The 17,244-nt window shown below is 44.4% G+C and overlaps 1 protein-coding gene across 1 annotated transcript in view; it reads left to right on the top strand.

Moving 5' to 3' along the window:
- Positions 1 to 215: 215 nt before the first annotated feature.
- Positions 216 to 17,244, top strand: part of CROCC2 (ciliary rootlet coiled-coil, rootletin family member 2) — a 97,840-nt gene continuing 80,811 nt past the window's right edge. The window contains exons 1-5 of the mRNA XM_053389928.1: positions 216 to 459; positions 7,702 to 7,855; positions 9,648 to 9,793; positions 13,062 to 13,214; positions 16,905 to 16,988. Coding sequence (XP_053245903.1) covers positions 406 to 459; positions 7,702 to 7,855; positions 9,648 to 9,793; positions 13,062 to 13,214; positions 16,905 to 16,988 — 591 coding nt within the window. The 5' untranslated portion in view covers positions 216 to 405. The remainder of the gene's footprint in view (positions 460 to 7,701; positions 7,856 to 9,647; positions 9,794 to 13,061; positions 13,215 to 16,904; positions 16,989 to 17,244) is intronic.

Here is a 17,244-nt window from a genome sequence, read left to right as displayed (position 1 = left end):
TGTGCAATTAATTACATTATTATTACTATGGGACCAACCTTCCCGCCCAACAGTGGGGAGAGAAGTTCTCCCGCTTTCTCCTTCGCCGGGCCCGGTGAAACAGTTCGGCTTCCCGCGTCCCTTTGGTTTCCGCGGCAACCCCGGGCCGCGTTCTGTTTCCATGGCGACAAGAGGTACTCGGCGTCCCCGTTGTCTTAGCAACCGCGGCCGGGCCCCGCCGCGTACGTCCTCCATTCCTGAAGGCGGCGGAGAAGGTTCCGCAGGGAGTCGCCGGCACTGCAGGCCTGCAAAGTCTCTCCAGGGAGCGGGCTTCCGACCCGCGGGTGCACCGTTCCCTCTTATTTTGCAAGTCCCGAGAAGAGCCACTCGGCCTCTCTGGCTGGTCCTTGCCCCGGTCTTTGAGCGATGAGCGAGAGCAGCGAGGAGAAGCCAAGTCTGAGGCTGGAGGCTGCAATCCAGGTTGGTGAGTGAGTGGCTCGCTTTCTCATACTTCTCCTGCGGCTAAGTTCAGAGCAAGTAATTAAAACGCACTGCCTCCGCCCCCTCGCACATGATGCTCCCGCTTTGCAGCGCGGAACTGACGAGCCAGAAAAGGATAGAATTGCATTCCCTTCGAGGGGTGGGGGCAGAAGCCAGGTTTCCAACTTCGGAAGTAAAATGGCGAAATAAAAAATATTTCGCGTCTGCTTCCCTTTCATGTCGCTGATCTGGACAGTATTTAGTTTCTGGATGTCTACAGAGAAGATGATATGGATTAAAACCTCTGTGATCTCTTGATATGATGTGCAAATACTTGTAGCAGTCTTGGACAGCGGGGCCCAGGGTCATATTGCCAACCGGTGAAACTCAGAACAGAAATCCCAGAATCAGAGTTGGAAGGGACCCTGAGGATCATCTAGTCCAACCCCCAGCAATACTCATTGAGTGACCTCGGGCCAGTCACTGTTTCTCAAACTAACCTAGTACTGGCCTTACAGTGTGGTTGTGAGAATAGTATTAGAGGAAGGGCTATTACAGTGTATTAGAGCACAGGCTTCGCTTGCAAATGGTCCCATGTTTGCTCTCCAATGTCTCCACCTGGGGTGGGGGCAACACTGTCATGAAACCCTGGAGACCTGCTGCTGGTCAGTGCAGAGGGTACCAACTGGGATTGACTTGGTATGAGGCAGCATTCTGTGTTCATGGGAGTAGGTTGAGTACTGTATTACAACTGGGCTATAAAGTAATTGTGCCAGCAAAGTTTATCAAGCATTAAATCAGACAGGGCTTCTATAAACCGTGGGACCATACAGAGACTGGTTTTGCAGCACGACCCAGAAGCAGCCAGTTTAGCAGAGTAGCTTTTTTTGTCTCATCTCAAACCCTTAGCATTCTAAGGAGAGCTGTTATATGTTTGTTTGGATCTGCATTTTGCTGCAAGTAGAATTTCTCTGAAGATTTTGAAAATATGGACTATTAAAACCCATGTTTGAAGTCTTTCTGTGTTGGGCTTCTGCTCTGTTCTTCATAGCATCCGTGGATGACTATGGTATCCAGGGCTAGTGGACTGTTGTCTTACCTGGGCTGAAGCTGTTTTGTGACAAATGTAGTTGTTGCCATTTTAAGTGACAGTAGAGGGCAGTAAGGTTTCAGAAATGAGAGTAAGGAACAAACAACTAGGCTAGAGGATGTGTGAGCGTAACCCAACAGGAAAATAGATTTACAGCCCTATCCTACGCATTCACTCCGAAGTCTTGTTGAGTTTAATGAGACTTATTCCCAAGGAAGTACTCATAGGGCTGCAATGGTAAACTGGACTTAATACTGTGCAAACATCTATTGATTTCAGAGCTGCTGTTCACTGGATTGAATTCCAGTGGGGAGCACAGAACTAGCCTACCATAAAACTGTCAATATTGTAATGCTTTGATGCTTCTATGCAGCCTTTATCCACCCCAGCCATGCTCTCCTATCTGTCCCAGCTAGATGGGAGTTATAGTCCTAAACATCTGGAAGTCACCAGGTAGGCAAAGGAAGGGCTGGCATAATCTTTCATGGGCCAGGGTCTACTTAGTCGTGTCTTTATGGTAATAAGGGTAAAGAGACCTCTGACCATTAGGTCCAGTCATGACCAACTCTGGGGTTGCGGCACTCATCTCGCTTTATTGGCCGAGGGAGCCGGTGTACAGCTTCCAGGACATGATGCCAGCATGACTAAGCCACTTCTGGCGAACCAGAGCAGCGCACAGAAACGCCGTTTACCTTCCCGCCAGAGCGGTACCTATTTATCTACTTGCACTTTGACGTGCTTTCAAACTGCTAGGTTGGCAGGAGCAGGGACCGAGCAACAGGAGCTCACCCCGTCATGGGGATTCGAACCGCCGACCTTCTGATCGGCAAGTCCTAGACTCTGCGGTTTAACCCATAGCACCATCCGCGTCCCAGGGTCTACTTAGTCGTGTCTTTATGGCAGCATGATACTTTCTTGTTTTTGTTAAAACAGACTAACATGGCCATCCCTTCTATAAATCATAAGTGTAGAAAGTAGCCTGGCACAAACCACTCTAGCAGAGGGATGGTAAATTACCATGAAGTAGGAGCCAGGGAAGGAGATTGTGACTGGTTCAAGGGCTTCATGTGAGGTTGCACTGTCTTACAGAGTAAGGCCAATCATCTCATTCTCTTACACTTACTGTATCACTTCATGTCTGTAAATTGGAATAGTACAAGGATTTCCAATAAGAAGCCAATCTTCTTCACATTTTCTTATTTAGCATGAAGTGGAAGAGGTCTAGTCCCTGCTCTCCTGCATTTAGTGTTTTCATTCATTAAGTTGAAGTAGCTTTGTTTTGAGCCTTTCTTGTGCTGTGTGTGTTAACGCCTGTGTAATGTGAAAGGGCATTCTGCTCATCGTGGGTTTTCCATTCACAATGCCCAACGTGGTTAGAGCAAGAGCTTCATGCCCCCAAATACCCTTCATATAGGAAAACGTTAACAGCTTTCCTACAATTGGCTTTTCCACATTGTGCTTCATGGATTTTTGAGCATTGCTTGAAATGAGATGGAATTGGTGCTGTTGAAATGATCACACTTGTCCTTCGCCCTGTGGCATGAGCTACAAGGGGATTGTCAACTTACTACAGGCCTTGACACCTTTCAGGAGACCATTTTGTACTTGCATTGCATGTTGGTTGTTTGTGTTTCACTACTCTTCTTTGTGAATGGGCAAAGTCAGCTAACATGCAGATGCCTCACCAATGGCTGCTCTTTCCACAGCTGCCACAGCTGTGCTGACATCACCAGCTGCAGAGGGAGTAGCTATCTCCATGGGTCCTATTCAGAGACTCCATGCTACAGCTGCAACTCATTACCCAGGCAAAGTGTTTTAATCAATGCCTTTGCTGATTGGTGGCCTGAATGTTACAACTCTGCTGAACTGGAATTTCTGCTAGTCTTGCAGTTTTCATACTCACATGTGGCATCTGTTGTTTTAAAAGGCCAAGATGCTTAAATTGTTTAGGGGAGAATGGATAAGTTGTTGAAGGGACAAGATCACTTTACAAAAGCATATTCCCCTCAGGTTTTTCTTTTAACCCATTATTAGCAGTCCTAGGTATAGCATAAAACCTACATAGCACCCAGTAGAACATTGGTGAGACATCTATGATCCTCCAAATGTGGTTAGACTACAAGCCCCAACTCCTCTGACCATTGTCCATGCTGGCTGGGACTGATGGGAACTGGAGTCCAACAGCTAAAAGGTTTCCCACCACTGTAGCAGAGCCTAATCTAACTGAAACGATCAGGGATTTGGCTCTTTGCTCCTAGTCTTCATCAGGCAGCATATGTTATGTCTGAGCAAATCTCGGTGTCTTTGTATGTTTCTCTGTGTGATTTCCATTTGCATTTGTCTGATATGCCATGTGTGGTCTGTGCAGTGATCTGATTTTTTTAAAATAGGAATTTGTTATTGCAAAATAGTATCATTTGTATTTGAGTTTTAGAAGTAGAATGTTTTCAATCTCTAAAAATGGTTGTAAAAGGTAAAGGGACCCCTGACCATTAGGTCCAGTCATGACCGACTCTGGGGTTGCGGCGCTCATCTTGCTTTATTGGCCAAGAGAGCCAGCGTACAGCTTCCGGGTCATGTGGCCAGCATGACGAAGCCACTTCTGGCGAACCAGAGCAGTGCACAGAAATGCAGTTTGCCTTCCCACTGGAGTGGTACCTATTTATCTACTTGCACTTTGACGTGCTTTCAAACTGCTAGGTTGGCAGGAGCAGGGTCCGAGCAACGGCAGCTCATCCCGTCACGGGGATTCGAACCGCCGACCTTCTGATTGGCAAGTCCTAGGCTCTGTGGCTCTTCTTGGACTTCATTGTGATTTGGTATGCCCAAGGTTAATTGCTTAAGTTGTAGCTGCGAGGGCCAGTTCTCCCCTTTTTTCGTGGATAGACATATTGCTTTAACTGCACACAACTGGTCCTTCAGATGCTTATGCAATATACTTGCTATTTTCTTTTCTTCCCTCTACAAACTAGGCTGCCCACCAAAATGCTTGGGTAATTATAGTGCTGTGCCAAAATATTCTCTCATGTTTTTCCCCCAACCAAAATTATTGGAAAGGAGAGGTTTTTTGGGTAAAATTCTTGTGGGTGGGGTGCAGGTCTTTTTTTGCCATGCTTACTTTACTTTTGAAGTGGCTAATTTATGCTTGGTGGGTGACCTTTTTCCCCCGTTCTACAAAACATCTCCTCAGTGGTCTGCCCTTTGCCCTCTGCCACTTATTCAATCAAAGCCCAGGGGAAGAAATCATGAGGTAACTCCTCCTATGGGATTTTTTCAAATAAGGAACTGCAGCCAGCCAATGGGGTTGCAGAGATCCCTGAGGAAGGTTTACAGGAAAGAAAAGATCACATACTACCCTTGGCCACCTTGCAGAAATAATATGAGAGCTCCTAATCTCTCCTGCACCCACCAAAACTTTAAAGTGCCCTAAGAATAGTAGTCTACAGTAGTGCTTTGGTTCTCAAACTTAATCCATTCTGGAAGTCTGTTCCGAAACCAAAGTGTTCCAAAACCAAGGCGCGCTTTCCCATAGAAAGTAATGCAAAATGGATCAATCTGTTCCAGACTTTTAAAAGCAACTCCTAAAACAGCAATTTAACATGAATTCTACTAGGTAATGAGACCATTGATCCATAAAATGAAAGCAATAAGCAATGTTCTTCAGTCACACAATCAATCAATAGCTGAACTGGCTGGCTTCCACACAGTCACAAAAACAAAAAAAAAGAGGCACAAAAACAAAAACGTAAAATAAATAGCAAAAACAGACAGACCTCAGCATAACACTCAAAACGGAAGTGTGGCACTCAAAATGGAAGCGTAACACTCAAAATGCAGCATGTTCGACTTCCAAAAAAAGGTTCGCAAACCGGAACACTTCCAGGTTTGCAGTGTTTGGGTCCAAGTTGTTTGAGTACCAAGGCATTTGAGAACCAAGGTACCACTGTACTTTGTCATAGTAGTAGTACTCAGGGTACATCTGCCCCAGTATCCCTTGGTACATTTCTTTCCACTTCAGTTTGTCTTGGTATTAATGTGCATGTGTTTCCCACATGTATACACTTCCTCATCTTCTAGTATTGCGTAGTTTAGGAAAAATTTATAATTATAATTTATGCAGTCTCAAGCATACAGGCGCATACACACACACACACTTTCTGCAATGGGAGACAGGAATCTAACTTTTGAGATACAGTACTAATTTTGACCTAGCTGAAGTTGTATATGATCCAAAAAAAACCCCACACTGAGAGATCAGCTGAAAATACTATGGGGATGTGCATGTGAGTGGCTTGCATTTAAAAAAGGGGGGGAGGATCCAATAGTGATGGAGGAGAAATTATGAAGAACATTGTGAGACATTTGTCAAAATATAAGCAAGAGATTTTACTGGATGGTTTTGCTGTCTTTATCTTTATAACTTCATGTGTATGTGTTTTGCGGGGACATCCTGGGAAGTGGAGTACCGTACTTTTCAGATACAATTGGAAACAAGATTTGGAACAAAGTGCCGATTGCAGCAGCCTCCTTATTTCAATGAGATTTGTTCGTAATTGATGAGGTACAGACGATAGAGGGCATTGTTGCTGTATTTTCTGTACGAAGTTTTAGCTCTGTTGGCATGGCAACAACTGTTTTTTTGTTTATTATTATGCTTCACATCTTCATGCAATATGTCTTTCTTGTTCTGTGAGCACAAGGGAGCCCCAGTAATGACTGGGCCCAGCAATAAAACATTGAGAAGATAAGCAGGCAAGCGAATTAGCCACCTGTGTGGGTTTGACAACAGGGTGAGAAGGACAAAAAAGTAAAGATGTTCCCACCCGACACAATTCAAAATCACCTCAGAATCAAACTTTACAACCACCTAATAGGCGTAAGCCCTGGTGGCTTCTGGCACAAATTAAGTTCAGATCTCAGATCTACCTATTATTTACATGCACTGTATATTTGTGAATAGCATCAGCCATGAGAAAATAATACCCTCCAACATTTTGCAGATGGAAATAGGGTGTCAGAACACCATCCTCAGTATCTTTAGTACTAGTTTTAAATGGTGCTAGCAGTTCTAGTAGCATCAGCAGCAAAACATAAGGTCCAAGAGTAGGGTTGTAATTCCTGATGTCATTTCACTTAGTTCATTTCCCACAAAATTATTATGCTCATCTTGCATTGTGGCTCTTTCTCTTTCATAATTTTGATGCTCTTTTGTCCTTGCATGCTTCACCTGCATAATATTTCGTAATGGTTTTCTGAAACTTTGACATGTACAGTGGTACCTCGGGTTACATACACTTCAGGTTACATACACTTCAGGTTACAGACTCCACTAACCCAGAAATAGTACCTCGGGTTAAGAATTTTGCTTCAGGATGAGAACAGAAATCAGGCTCCGGCGGTGCGGTAGCAGTGGGAGGCCCCATTAGCTAAAGTGGTGCTTCAGGTTAAGAACAGTTTCAGGTTAAGAACAGACCTCCGGAATAAATTAAGTACTTAAACCGAGGTACCACTGTATTTCATAACATGAATTCTGGCCATGTAACCAACAACATTGGTTTATGGAATTATACCGCAGACATGTGATAAAGTGAAGCAGGATTTATTATCACAAAAAAGTTTTTAGAAATATTTTGAAAATAACACAGTGCAGGGCCTTGTAATCTTGTGTACCCTTGCAGAATCTTAACTTGCACTCACCTAGGTGAGGACACAAAGTAGGGAATTGTATTATATTTCATAAGCAATTTTGAAAATGCTTAGTTTGTACATGAAGAGTGAGTGAGGAGGGGGAAATAATTTGTGCTGATATTTGAATTCCTGGACCTTCATAAGTTTAAAAGATTGGTATCATTGTATTTTTGGTTTTAGCTGAAACTGAGTACATAGGCCAGCCTTGCAGATGTCCTTGCCTTTCTATTTTTATTGAGTTTATAACTTGTTGAAATGCGCTAAATGTCAATGAGATATAAAGAGTTCACATTTTTTTACAGCAGTTTCTAGCTATGTGACAGCCATTCTTAGACCTAAGTTTAGTTTTATGCTGATCTCAGAAAGTCCATCATAAAGAGGTAATCGCTTCCCAGGGCCCAGCAATGGCTAAATAAAACCTTACAAGCTTGCCAGCCAATGCTTAACTTCTGTGTGTATTTTAGAAACTGGAGGATACGGTGCTGCATCCCAGAGCGAGCAAAGATGACAAAGCATTGACCGTGCAAGGGGAAGGAGAGAGAGCTGAACCCACAACTGTCCCAGCTAGGATCCGACAGATCATCACACAGAGTCTGGCTGAGCCATCATCATCCCAAGGTGATGTCTGGGACTTTGGCAGAGACATAGAGCAGAGACATCCCGAGGGTGGGGTTTTCAAAGCAAGAACAAATGCAGGAAATTAGGAGGTGGGGCTTTGAAGCTCCTAACATCCCCACATACCACGCAATGTTGGCTCGATGATGTTTCTGAAGACTTCCTCCTTGGAAGAAGTTGACAGAAAATTCAGTCCACTATCACCGTGCGTGTGGTAACAGCCTTTCCTCGCTTCCATTCCATGCAAAGCAGTCCATTGGACTCGTTCAGAGTACTGTGTAAAACTAGCAGCTTCTGTTCATGGTAAATGAATCCAATATTGTGTTTCTGACTGTGAGCAGGTAGCCTTTCCAGATGGAAGGGGGAAAGAGCAATCACCAGGGCCAGTCCTAATATTGGGCAGAGTGAGGGAAATGCCTGAGGCAGCAGACATAGAAAGGGCAGCAAATGGTTTTCTCTTGGGTACATGCACCTTGACTTTGCAGCTGGGGAGCATTTACTGTTCTGCCTCAAGCAGCAAAATGTCCTTGGCCAATCCTAGCCTATAGCAAGGGGAGAACAATGGTCCTAAGTCCAAGGGACATCCTTTCTTTCAGATGATTGCCCTTTTCTTTTATGTCCCCAAAAGACATTGTGGATTTCTCTCTCATTGCAAAAATAAATAAATTACAGTTGGGAAGAGTTCCTGAACCTTAGAGATTCTCAGGCGTAGCCACCAAGCAAAGACTGAGGGAGATAGTTTAGCTCAGGCTTCCAGAAGACAGTATAAAGTTGTTTGCCGTCATGTTACATTTGAGGATCAGAAAGATTAAGCAACCTGCCAAGCAACACTCAACGTGCCTGGACACGAGCTGGAAAATTAGCCCAAGCTTCTCAGTCCCCATATGGAAGATCATCATTATCCCTGTAACGATTGGGCATGGCTATCTTGCGGCCTGTGATTAATAGGCCCTTTCAAGGCAGCTTTCCATACAGCTTTGTAAACCCATGGCCACACTTTTGGCTAGACATCATCTGGCCCCAGAACCTGTTTTCAACACTAGAAAGCAGCCCTGGAACATACAGAGGGAGATAATGAATGCAGGTGTCTCTTGCTAAAGAACAGTCTTTAGTCCCTGGAACTCTTTTGAAACATTGGTACTTCCTTTTCATAGGTTGGCTCAAAGAATGGGCCCTGTCCCTTAAAAAGGGAGAAAGAATGCTGTGCTTTGCCATGTTAAAACATTAAACTTTTATTGGAAGATGCTTTAGCAAAATAAATAAGGCAGATATCTTGTATCAAGTACTTGCTTGCAATCAGTTCTTAGTATTAAAAAATCCCTTTTGGACAACTTAAGTGCTTATGCTTTGAATCCCAAGGTTTTTGTACTAAGGGGTTAATCCATATACCTTGGTAGGGTGAACATCCTCAGTCTGTTCATAGGTTGCCTTTCCTGGAACTAGGAATGAAATTATCTGTCAATTTTAGTTCTCGCAGTTTCTAATTTTTCTAATCTTAAATTCATTTAGGCATCTGCGTGTGCATTCTCTTAATAAGCACATTTTTATAGGTAGTTTTGACTAATGTGCACATTTTTGCAAGCAATTTTTATACATGAATATATTTTTGTAAAAACATCACTTGGTTGGAGAACTCTATTGCAAAATTCAGATAAGTGCAAATTTAGAATGGTTGTGTTCCCATAGTGTTTCAAAAAGTGTGGATTTGGTAGATTCACCTTTCACTGTGAACTGAATTAAATATGTCCCTTCTTGCTACCTGCAGCCAACCTATTCCTTTTATTGCTGTTTCCAGCTTTGTCAGAAACAGCCTCTGCAGTCAATATGCAAGAAGAAAACCGCTTGTTGCAGAAGGAGCTCTCACGCCTTGAGGACCTGTTGGCACAAACTCGTGCGGAGAAGGATGAGCTGGCTAGCAAATACCATGCCGTTAGTGAGAGGGTAAGATCAACATTTGAAGAAACCCATCTTAAAAAAAAACAAGCTACTTTTTGTATGGAACAATCTTGCAAAAACACAAATCCAGCTGAGAGCTCCGTCACAAAACAATTATCCATCATTCTCTCTTGCAGCTGGTGTAGATTGGCAGCTGAGGACATATTGACTGGCAACACAGAGAGAATTAAGATGGAGGGCTTACTCATAAGTTCAGATAAACCTTACATTGCCATGACTCTTGGTCATGCACACTTCCCCATGTCCTGGGCAGGTCCTGTGACATGACAATGTACAGCTTATGGACATTAGTTCCATTGTTTCATTTGGCTGCTCTCCCACAAGAACTTACATAGTAGGTTACAGTTTGCTTTACTCCTTGTAGTCCTGGCTGCCCTTCAATGCCATAAACATATCTTGAGACCTAGCAAAAGCAGTTTTAAAGAAGGAAGGGCATTCAGAATCTGTGGTCTACATCGCAAAAGTCAGGCTGTATATAGGACTATTGGAGCACCTCGCCATATTCTTTGCAAATGGTTATGTTTGGCTCCACTTTGAAGTCACTGGGCGCTCCTTCCAAATCAAAACACACATAGATAGTCATACACGATGACCACATGAGAGAAGGATTAAAAAAATAAATAAAGTGGGTCTAATATTACAGTTTGGGGTGAAAGGTGAGACTTGGATCTGAAAAGATTGAAAAATATATCTATCATTGAGCATCTAGGCTTTGTGGTGTTTTGGGCTCGTGTAAATCTTAGGAGCACCCAGGCAGAGTTTCGTAAGAAAGACATTCAATCAGGAAAAGATGTGCTTCTAGCAAAAGGACCTTATTTCTCTGCAGTAGTCTATGTTTTTTGATGGCTGGAAGCACCCCACCCATTTTCTATCAAGTTGCACTCCCCTTTTATAAGATAGTGGCTCCTGAATTCAAGTCAGCGCAAGTGCCATCTGGTTCAGCGTCATTCTCCAGCTGAAAGTAGAATACAGTACTGTAATAATATGTTATGTTGTAAGTAATTGAAGAGCACCTATGAAATAAATCAAAATAATGAGGAAGAGGGCCTTAATAGATAAACTAGACTGCTAGGTTGTCTTTCCCATACTACAGTATGGGAAAAGTAGTGTCTTTCCCATACTACAGTATGGGAAAAGTAGTGTACAGTACAGTGGCGTAAGCACACTATACCTAAGAATGAAAGGTTAACATAAGCATAATGTTTGGCCAGTATGTCTTCATTACTCAGATGCAGCTAATATGTTTTCAAAGTGTTTATTTGTGTGAAAGTAGACTCGGAAACAGAATGGCAGAGCAGCTGCTTTTAAACCCAACCAACCATCTAGCATTCTGCTGCAGCAGCGACCCTTTGAAGGAAAATTGCCATGAATCACATTCTAGTGTGCAAATGTTGGGGGATTATGGTGCGCAGACACAGTCCATTGGTATCTCCTCAGGCATGCTAGAGCGGACAGGATGTTGGCCCTGTTTTCACACACTGCTGCTTTCTGGAGTATGCAGTTGCAGGTGGTCATGGTGCTTAGCTGTTGTGGCCCCTTCCCCGGGAGAAACTGGTGCTTGGTTTGCTGCCTGGAGAACATAGGGCACATTCTTGGCTAGACAAAGGTTCCCATCCAGAGGAGCATAAATAATTATAAGTCCAAACAATCCCTGCCTCCAGTCCACATGACAGGCACGGAGATCCAGGCCTGACTCAGCATCAAGCCCTCCAAAAAGCTGTTCCAACAGACTGGGACCGCTGCCCTGCCCCCAGCTGCTTCTTTTTGCTGAATGGGAGCAATGGAATGAATGCTATTTGGAAGGCCGAAAGAAGCGGAATGAATGGGTGAGGTCTTGATTCATGTAGGGCAGGGATGGAGAACCTTTTTCTGACCAAGCGCCACATTTCCTCCTGAGTCGCCTTCTGTGGGCTGTGGGTCAGTGGTAGGTGGGTCCAGAGGAACAAGTGGGTGGAGAAACAAATGTAAATTTTACCTGTATATAGTAGGCTAGTCTTATGCAAACCCACACACCCTCCCTTCTCTGTCCTCCATCTAGGCAAGTAAGAGGCATTGTCGGAGTTCAAGAACACAGTCCAGCCAAGCAAAAACAGTCAAGGGGGGTGCAGGGCAGGGCCAGTGAAGGATGTGCCCTGGGAAATTGGGAGTCTACGAAGGGTGTGTGGCCTGGAAGAGTCCTGAGGGTCGCACAGAGTCCTGGAGGGTGACATGTCGCCCCCAGACCTGAGGTTCCCCACCCCTGCTGTAGTCGTTGTAAATTTTGCTAGGCAGAAGAGTGAGCTGCATTTGAGTTCCATGAGGAAGCTTTTGCCACCATTTGCTTTGAGGTTCTAACTACCAACTCATTAATATATTCGAGCAGGTGTATTTCTGCATGTAGTGCAAAGTGCAGGATTGTGTGAGACCTAGTATCTAGGGCACTATTTGACCTGAATAATCCTATGCATGTTTATAATTTAGTTCCAGTGTGTCTAGTGGGACTTAATCTCCTGTACGTCTGTTTAGTGTTGCAGCTTAAGGCTGCTATCCTGTACACATTTACCTGGGCATAAGTCTCACTGAACTCAGTGAGACTGACTTTTCAGGAAATATGCATAGGATTGTGCTGTAATAGTCTCAAGTTTCATTTTTTTCAAAGCTTGTTTCATCGCCCTTTAGATGTCAAGAGACTCTACAAAATGAGCAGGCAGTGTCTACAGAAAGATTCTGTGCCCATCACCACTATATTTCCTTCCCTTAAGGCCTTTAGTAGTGTTCTTGTTAGGTACACTGACATTTCAGCTTCTCCGTAAGTCTCTTCCTCCTGTTCAACCTCCCCCTGCCAAAGATCTAAATTTGTAACCAGCCTTAGCCAATTTGAAACTGCAGGATTTCAGCCGCATTACAGTCTGAAAGGAAGAGAGAAAGAAGATCATGCAAATTCAGTGATTCATATTTGCATGAATTCTCATTACATTTGCGAAATGTAGGCATGAAGATTTTGAGTATTTGGGATGTTGAATGTATATTTCAGAGAAAGGAAGTTTCTGTTGTCCAGAGGTCCAGGAACAGCTGGGAGCCATGCTGGAAACCCTGAATTCTGCAAAGCTAGAGCTCATTTTCAAACACAGATTTATTTATTTTCCATTCATTTGGTTGCATCCTGCCACATTGCTCTTGTATGACATCTAAGGAGCCAGGCATTGGTTCCTTGCTGTTCTGCTCCTGACCCTTGCTCTGCCATTTGGATCAGGGAGGGTGTTTGCTTTTGTAGCTGGAGCTCCGAGGAGAGGAGGAAGGAAGCACAATGTTCCTGCAGATGAGACAGCAGTTCAAAGAGGATGAGAAGGCATACAAGCGCAAGCTGCAAGCCTACCAAGATGGGCAGCAGCGCCAGGCTCAGCTAGTGCAGAAGATGCAGAACAAGGTGGGTGGCATTACCTTGAACAGGCACTACCTTTCATGAATGGGAAGATGGTGGGGTCTCACAGATGGATTCCATAAAGACTCAGCAGTGCGGCTTGCTGCAGAAGTTCTCCATTAGGTTTGTTGGTCCTGTCTTGTTGATTTAGAAAGCATGCTCCTTGTACCTGCCTAGCATTTTCTGTTCCATGCGTTCTGTAGGGACCAGTTCTCACAGGTGATGAGAACAGCACACCAGGCTTTTTTATGAGACTACAAGAAGAAAGAAGCCCCCACCAACCAGCAGTTTCAGTTGTTTCCATGTGGATCCATTGGCAAACATAGCATTAGACAGCATCTTAGGTTCTTAAGAAGTCCTTCCCTTGATTTGTCCAAAGCTCTGGGGAGGAGCTTTGGGTATTTTTTAAACAGGGGTGCAGGCAGAGTTCCAGGTCCCTCTATTCAGCCCTTAAGACTCTTCCGAGGCCACACTCTCTCTATCCAGACTATACTCCTCAATGGCTCTGCTGCATGCCCTTCTGGAGTGCTTTTACTTAACAGGCGTGTGGCCTCTTGCTTGTCTGGACTGAGGTCAGAGAGGGTGGGGGCAGGAGGAGGAAACATCTGCATATGTATGACAAGAATGCAGACCACTGTAAAAAGGTAAGAGTCACATCTGTTGCTCCACCCATTTTGTGTCTGGCCACACCCATTTTTGCATGCTTACCACTGCCATATGGCCCCAGAAGGTCTATCTCAAGGGGATGCAACCCTCGTACTCAAAAAAATCCCTACCCCTGGTTTAAAGGGCCCCTTTGGTCCTGATAATCAGGCAGACATATTGCCTCCCCGCCCCCAAGATGGTGCAGCTGGAATAGCCTTCTTTCTTTGGGCCCCTCTCTCTTCCTCATCCCAAGCTGCTTTGGCAACCACAGTCATTCCTTGCTTCTGGTTAGCAGCCATGCTTGCAGCCCTATTCAGGTGCTCACCCAAGCTAGCCTCTTTCCCAGTGTCCCTGCCATCTATGTCCCTGCCAACCTTGGTTTCCCTCACCTGCGCTAGGTGCCTGTTGACAGCTTGCAGAGAGTGCATTTATTCATGGTATCTGTTTTAATGCTACCATTCCCCTGATCCTTCCCCACAAGAGGAATTTACCTCAGGCTTATTTACTACAGCTTCTGTTTCCTCAGATGCTCGTCCTCCATTTCCCACCTGATACTCCTAAGAATCTGTATTCTGCTTCCTTAAAATTTACTTTAAGTACAGATGCTTCCTTCCTTGCTGACCACTGAGGTAGTCATGTATTTATTACATACAATGGCTGCTTCTCTCTCAAAAAACCCCGTTCTGGTTATAGGTCTGGCCTGCCTTGACAGATATTAAAATGGTGCCAGGAAACTCATGGTGCCCCATGATATTCTTGTAAAGAAGCTGGTAAAATGCGGTCTTGACTATGCTACCACTCAGTGGATTTGTAACTGGCTGACTGACCGAACCCAAAGGGTGCTCATCAATGGTTCCTCTTCATCCTGGAGAAGAGTGACTAGTGGGGTGCCACAGGGTTCTGTCTTGGGCCCGGTCTTATTCAACATCTTTATCAACGACTTGGATGATGGACTCAAGGGCATCCTGATCAAATTTGCAGATGACACCAAACTGGGAGGGGTGGCTAACACCCCAGAGGACAGGATCACACTTCAAAACGACCTTGACAAATTAGAGAACTGGGCCCAAACAAACAAGATGAATTTTAACAGGGAGAAATGTAAAGTATTGCACTTGGGCAAAAAAAATGAGAGGCACAAATACAAGATGGGTGACACCTGGCTTGAGAGCACTACATGTGAAAAGGATCTAGGAGTCTTGGTTGACCACAAACTTGACATGAGCCAACAGTGTGACGCGGCAGCTAAAAAAGCCAATGCATTTCTGGGCTGCATCAATAGGAGTATAGCATCTAGATCAAGGGAAGTAATAGTGCCACTGTATTCTGCTCTGGTCAGACCTCACCTGGAGTACTGTGTCCAGTTCTGGGCACCACAGTTCAAGAAGGACACTGACAAACTGGAACGTGTCCAGAGGAGGGCAACCAAAATGGTCAAAGGCCTGGAAACGATGCCTTATGAGGAACGGCTAAGGGAGCTAGGCATGTTTAGCCTGGAGAAGAGGAGGTTAAGGGGTGATATGATAGCCATGTTCAAATATATAAAAGGATGTCACATAGAGGAGGGAGAAAGGTTGTTTTCTGCTGCTCCAGAGAAGCGGACACGGAGCAATGGATCCAAACTACAAGAAAGAAGATTCCACCTAAACATTAGGAAGAACTTCCTGACAGTAAGAGCTGTTCGACAGTGGAATTTGCTGCCAAGGAGTGTGGTGGAGTCTCCTTCTTTGGAGGTCTTTAAGCAGAGGCTTGACAACCATATGTCAGGAGTGCTCTGATGGTGTTTCCTGCTTGGCAGGGGGTTGGACTCGATGGCCCTTGTGGTCTCTTCCAACTCTATGATTCTATGATTCTATGATTCTAACTCTCAAATTCTTCCTCCATCTTTTTATATCAAGCTTAAGACAGAGAGAAAGTCTTTAGTTACAAGATTCATGCTGTAAGCAGATCCAAGCTGAAGAGAAATAGGGTTTAGAACAACCACCTCTGGGGGATCCATTTTGCACGTCGAATATGGCCCAAAGAATTATACTAGATTTTGCCACCAGAACAAGCACATGGGGAGAATGTTCTCCGGGTATACTGTTGCAGTGCAAGAGAAATGAATGTAGAACTTCTGAGTTGGCAACAGGTGACGGGAGGTTGTACATGGCACATCCCAAGGTAAAGAAGGTACATTTCCCCCATTTCAACTTTTATTTGTGCATGCAGTCTGAGGAGCTTGAATACATTAACTGTGTGATGCATGTTCTCTACAGTAAGTACCAGCTTCTGTCCTGGTGTAAAGTTTTATGGTTTAAAATATATATATATATACTTGATCTTCTGGTCAACAATGCCAGTCAATGGGGTCAGAACTTGTTACATTCTCTAATAATAGCTTGCATAGGATAAAGTTTGGGGTGGTGTTGATATCATGTGCATCACTGTAGTGGAACTTAATACTGTATGTGACTGCATACTTCTGGTTCTCTTGGTCCGGCTCTTATCATAGTCAGTGTTTTATTACACTGACCAACCTCCATCAGATGTCATGGTAGTAGTCCAAGTAAGTTTTCAGAAATCTCTTTAGAATTTGTTGAAGACCTGTTAAAGTTGTTGGATAAATTGGCCTCGTGGATCAAGCTTTCATTCTTCGTGCCTCTTTTATTCCTGGTAAGTAGCTTCGCCTGGGCTGCTGGTTCCTTCCTTTGTTCTCTCTTGTCTTCTCTTTTAATTCTCTTTACCTAAGGCTTGTACCCAGTGCAGTCTAAGTGACCATCCTGTCAGCACAAGGATAGACACTTAGAATCATGGCATTGCAGAATTGGAAGGGACCTCAAGGTTCATCTGCTCCAACCCCCTACAATGCAATGGGACTTTCCTCTTTTTCTTTTCTCCAACCTACACCCCTCTAAATCTATTTTGACAGTCCCCCACCCCTCCCCGTAACCCTCTGGTGCAAATTTGGGGAGGGGACACATGGGGGAAGTTCCATGGGGCAAGCATAAATCCTTGCGCTGATGTGATGGTTTCATAGCAGTGCCTTGCTGCTTCTATTCCCTGGCGTAGATGCTGCAGTACAAGAAAAGATGTGGGGAGCTGGAGCAACAACTGCTGGAGAAAACCTCCGAGTGTGAGCATCAGAAACAGATGGTGCGCATGGCTTTTCTCATGCTATAAATGATCGTGATGAAGCATGTGGCAGCCTGACTGTTAGCACTGTGGGCAATTTGTAGATCACTGTCCCCTCACGCCATGCACCTTTAATTGGAGCGAGCGCTTGGCAGACAGCCTAGCCTAATGACATACATGGTACAAGTAGTCTTTGTGTAGTTCATATCATTTAAAGACTCCCACTGGTTTTCTGAATGTCCAGTTTGGTGGTGTTTTGTGTGTGTAAAGTATGGGC

This window comes from Podarcis raffonei, chromosome 5 (genome assembly GCF_027172205.1).
Source record: "Podarcis raffonei isolate rPodRaf1 chromosome 5, rPodRaf1.pri, whole genome shotgun sequence".
Classification (NCBI taxonomy): Eukaryota; Metazoa; Chordata; class Lepidosauria; order Squamata; family Lacertidae; genus Podarcis; species Podarcis raffonei.
Note: the sequence above shows the minus strand (reverse complement) of the source record. Positions and strands in the feature narration are given on the sequence as shown.